Source organism: Macadamia integrifolia, chromosome 1, assembly GCF_013358625.1.
Source record: "Macadamia integrifolia cultivar HAES 741 chromosome 1, SCU_Mint_v3, whole genome shotgun sequence".
In the NCBI taxonomy this organism is placed as follows: domain Eukaryota; kingdom Viridiplantae; phylum Streptophyta; class Magnoliopsida; order Proteales; family Proteaceae; genus Macadamia; species Macadamia integrifolia.
In genome coordinates this window covers 20,196,477-20,201,656 of record NC_056557.1, presented here as the reverse complement: position 1 = coordinate 20,201,656, position 5,180 = coordinate 20,196,477, and the positions used below count along the sequence as shown (strand labels likewise).

Below are 5,180 nucleotides of genomic sequence, written 5' to 3'. Positions count from 1 at the left end.
TTCTGGGCCCAAGTTGTATCCCTACTGCTTATCAAATATGTCCATAAATATTTAAACCAACTGAAGCTGCCGAAAGGCACAATAGCATCACAGACCCAGCTTGAGAGAAACAATCACCCTCAAGGCCCCTTGCTATCTCTGCTACCACTACTACTTTCACCCGCTGTGTCGACGAGATTACTCACAGGCCTTGAGTGAAATACACAGTTCTAACGACAATTGCCTAAGCACATTCGGTGAAGCTGTGGTGTGCTAAGTCCACACTGACCATAAGGTCTCAGGTTAGAGCCTCATGGCTGTTACTCCCCCCCGCCTCCCCCCCGGCCCCCCCTTCCCCCCCTTCCTTCTATAGAGTAGCTGCCGATAAAAAAAAAAAAAATGTTTTTATAGTGCTCTTGAAGAAATTTACAGTACCTATAAAAATTCAGAATGAAGAGAAAGACACAAGAAAAAAAAAAAAAAAAGGGTCTATAAAGTGGATTTTATCCCTAAGTGGACTCAAGCCCAACGGGATGGGTCCATAGAGAATGTTGAACCAGTATGTTATTTACAAGTTATCCATGGTTTACTTGTGTGAATAGAAGATGGGACTTGTAGGATTGCAATGGTGGGGTAGAGAGAGAGAGAAAGTTTGAGAAGGCCATGCATGTAATGATGTGACCATTTACTTAACAAGCTCCTCCTCCTCCTTTCCAGCTTCCTCCAACTCCCGTAGTCCTTCTACCTTCTGTTCAATCTCCTCAATCAACTCTTCACGCCACAACTCTGCTCTATTAGACTCCTCAATATCTTCTTGCTGCATCACCATCATAAAGCATCTCCGAATTAACCAATTTTGAGAATCACCAGAGGGAAACAATGGCCAACTGCTTCCCGGGTCCATACTGGACTTGTAATCACCTGGCCCACGGATTAAGTTTATGTGGGCTGGCCTCAGTTTATCTTCACAATTTACATTTAATCTGGACTTGGAAATTTGTGGGTCCAGGGCAGGGTAACCTTTGCTTGGCCAATTTTTACAACCCTTAACGGGTCCTCTAAGGCTGTGCCAGGCAGAGGATCTGAACCCATCCATCATTCTAAGGATATATAATGGGATTTGTGCATCAAGAATCAATTTTTTTTTATGGGAAAAGGCTGGGTATGCCGCCGGTGCTCCCATTGGTTGAGCCATTAGCTCTAGGAAAGTCGGCAGCATATCTAACCTGCTCCTTTTTTTTTTTTGGGGGGGGGGGGGGGAGTTCAAGAATCAATTTTGATTGTGTAGTCTTAATTCTTAATCATTTTAAGTTGAAACTTATTTCTCTAGAATGTGTATTTGTTCTGAGGGGAGAAGAACACTCGATGGTCGTGTCGCCCCTGCACCAATGTGGGGTCAATGAAGGGGCGACATGGGCATCAATAGGTGGTAGATTTATTGTATTTTACATGGGTGAGGGCATCATTTCAACCCGTCTGGGCACCTGGGCCACATGACCAATAAATGTTCTTTTGCTCCTGTTTTTAATTTTTAAAGTGAGTTTCCTACACCGTCCACCTTGAAATCAATACCTAATGGTCCTTGAGATATGTTGCATAACAGATCAGATGGGGCACAAATTTGTTATCATAGTCTTATAGAATAGATTCTTTACTCACTTGTCAAGTTTCAACCTAATGAGAGTTTGCAATGGCACAATAAGAGTTGTTTCATTCAACTAGACGATAAAGGTGGCTGTGGCAGAGGGAAGCATACCTTTTCATAGACCCAATGTCCTGTACCATCTCCTCCATCTTTCCTATAGTACTCTGAGTCATAATAGGGATCCTACATCATCAAGCTCCCAATCAAATGGGAATGCAGAGTTAGAACTGGAAAGGAAGTGAAACTCCACAGATACAGACAGCGTAGAGAGAAGAAAATTAAGGAATAATATGCTTACTTTCATGGATCCAAAAACACAACATCCCCAAACAGTGAACATGATATAGAATGCATCTACAACACAGGATCCCCAAAAATTTATAAGAAAAAAATAGTTCAAAACTTGATGATTCTGTGATTAAAGATGGAACAAAAATGGAAGACAATTGGTGAACACTTACAGACATTCTTAATTGCTTCATCATTGAGATGCCAAACTGATTTGTGGGTTATCATATCTCTTTGACCTTCAACATGCTCAACTAATACTGCCATAAGAGGAAAGATATCTGGGAAAGCATTCACCTTGCATAGAGAGCCTCTCTTGCTCTTGCTGCCTTCATTCTAAAAACACAGAAAAACCATAGACTGATTCATCTTATTCTTATAGAATCTTGAAGTAACATCCCAGTTCACAGTGATCATTTCTGTTAAAACCTAGTAGATTAAAAGAGAATCTCTGCTTTCTTGTCCTAAAACATCAAGAGGGATTCAATTGTAGTCTACTGTGGATTACCAAATCAAGCTAATAGTAAATTGATGAAGTACCTACCTGACTCCAGCCATTGATAGTCCAAGAGCTTGAATACTGCTTAAGCTACAAGAACAACGAAGACATTCATCCTTGGCATAGAGAAATCTAATGGAGTCATCCTATACTGAAGTAAAAGCAGAGAAGTGATGATTACTCACCCTTTTTGAATATGGGTATATGAGGACAAGTTTAGTTGTTTGGAGAGTAGGGTTGTGAGTAGGTGGTCGGGGCATGGTGAAACCTATTATGGTCTCTGCCATTTTCTGTGAGTGAAGATGATGAGATTGCTGTGTTTTTCAAGTTCAGGGCAGGGCCTCCTCTTCCTGCAGATTCAATTGTTGGCTTCTGTTCTGGTCTGTTCTGTTCTGCTTTTTGTTTGTTCCTTCACTCTCAGAGCTTTAGACGGGGAAGTGAGTGGTATAGTGAAGTGGATAAGGCGTTAGTCTCCACTGCTTCTCTGTGTGCGTAGAATACCCAAATTGACCCCTTTAATGACCATCTCCTAAGGTTTGTTTGTTTTTCCTAGTGAGCCCAGTATGATCCAAGAAGGGCTGGACTTTAGGTTATTTCCTACATAGGTGAGTCCATAAACTCCCCCAACCCAACCCAACCCAACTTTGAGCATGTTTAGACTTTACCACCAAACCAAGCCAACCTCCTACACTGTTTAGATTGGATCCGACTCCTCTCTTGAGTGCCCATTGCTCAAGTCTTGCCCATAGTTATCTAGACGAGTACCACGTGTCTAGACAAGGATCCAACGGTTCTCAATGCCTCGCTTTTCGTGCCTTTGTCAGTACCTCGTTTGCCATGCTTTTTTTAAAGCGTTGGATCTTCACCTGGATACATCGTGCTTGTTCAGGTAGCTGTGGGCCAACTTGGGCGATGGGCGCTTAGGAGAAGAGCGAACTACATTTCATTACCCCACTTTGGAGGGGTTCTTGCTTTGCAACATCGGCAAGTGACATGGCCGATTGTTAAATAGATTATTCGCTAGTCAAATTTCAGATCCTAATTTAGTTAAATACTCCCCCATAGTCCCACCATGTATTGGAATGCAATCCCTTGTATATTCATACATACCGAATAATTGTACGCTCTCTCATAGCCCAGATTTTTTGAAGTTCTAATTTGTCAGTTGGAAAAAAATTTGGGTTAAATTTTGCTATGTTAGCAAGGACCTTGATGATAATAAATTAGATTTCTGTAATTTTTTGTGTATTGAGAAGTATTCACTATTTAGAGAGGTATAAATACAAGAGGGAATACCTTATACAAAGTAAGGGAATACGCTATCAAGGAGGGCTGATTATACAAGATCATGATGAGTATACAAGGAAGGTTGAGTTATTGAGAAATAAAGTAATACTGTGACCGCACGGGTCCTGTGTAGCTACGGGTCGATTACAGGGAGGTGAGTTCTATGGAAAATTCAGTTTTAACCTAGGCAGAATGTACTAGCTAGTGGGCTTGTTACAAATTAAATAAGCTAAACTAACAATGGTGAAAGGCACGAATTAATTATAGAGTTAAATTAAACATGTAATAATAAAGTGAATTAAAGATTAAGGCAAGAATGATTAATTAACCTAAAATTATGCAAGCATCAGAGAAGTGTGAAATTATGATGTGGAGAAACACTTAGGAATTAGAATCCACCATGAGATTTAAGAACAATCTACAAACAATCTAGCCCTATATCACATGCTTGAATAGGTCAATAGGAAATATGGATTTTTAAATCTAACATGTCCCGTGAGTTATTCAACACATACATAGCATTAGATTATAAGCAAGGCTGTATTAGAAGTTGGCAATTACACATACGAAAGGTAATCACTGATATACATAATTTTGACTTTGCAATAGGGTTTTGATTACAAGAAATTAAGAAAATGGGCATCAATTGCTTATAAGTTACTCATCATCTCATGTTTTCATTCAATCCCAAGTTGCGAGATTTAGATAACTATGGGGATGAGGAAAGATGAAGAACAACTAGAAGATGGACAAGACATTATATGAAATTAAAAAGAATAAAAATAAATACTTTATTGAATATGTACTACAAAATCTCAGCTTAAGAACTTCAAACTTCATCTTAAATCTTTACTTACAACTCAAGAGAAAAGAAAAAGCTCATAAGAAAAATCTCTCTAAAAACTTTTGTTATTCTCAAGTTGTGAATTAGGTCATTATATATAGGCTAAGGAGAGTGTGTTAGAAGTAGTTTAGGAAAAAGAGAAATATTTAGAAGATGAGGACAAAGAGAGTTAGAAACCAAATAGGAAAGAGAATACTTGTAAGAGAAGAAAGAAAGAAAGAAAGAGAAAACCAGAGGAAACAGGAATGGAAAGAGAGTGTTGCATATAAGAGAGAGGAAAGAGATTATAAAATTAATTTAAAAATTCTAAAATTCAACTTAACCCAAGAAATTTTTTGAATATATCTCTCCATCTTCACCTTAGATTGACTCAAACTAAGAATTAAAGATGCATCATTTTAAATTATGAACGCAATGAGCCCAATATAAAATAGGAAAATTTACCGTGCCACCCCTTAGAGAATGCCACAATTATAAGACCACCCTCTCTGTTTCACCAAATTATACTCAGATCCCCTACCGTCAGTCACTATTAAGGAATATACCTTATTTGCTGATGTTAGTAATTATATTTTATTTTAAATATCAAACTGACCTTATCAAATATGAAGTACCAAAAATACCCTTACAATAAGTTA

At 38.6% G+C, this 5,180-nt stretch overlaps 1 protein-coding gene across 1 annotated transcript; it reads right to left on the bottom strand.

The window, feature by feature from the left end:
* Positions 1-446: 446 nt before the first annotated feature.
* Positions 447-2,867, bottom strand: LOC122076583 (photosynthetic NDH subunit of subcomplex B 4, chloroplastic). Its single transcript, XM_042641973.1, has 6 exons — positions 2,597-2,867; positions 2,457-2,501; positions 2,086-2,248; positions 1,923-1,978; positions 1,736-1,807; positions 447-796 (listed from the first exon to the last, which is right to left on the bottom strand). Exons 1-6 carry the CDS (start codon positions 2,696-2,698, stop codon positions 665-667), a joined length of 570 nt encoding a protein of 189 aa, XP_042497907.1. The 5' UTR covers positions 2,699-2,867; the 3' UTR covers positions 447-664.
* Positions 2,868-5,180: the final 2,313 nt, after the last annotated feature.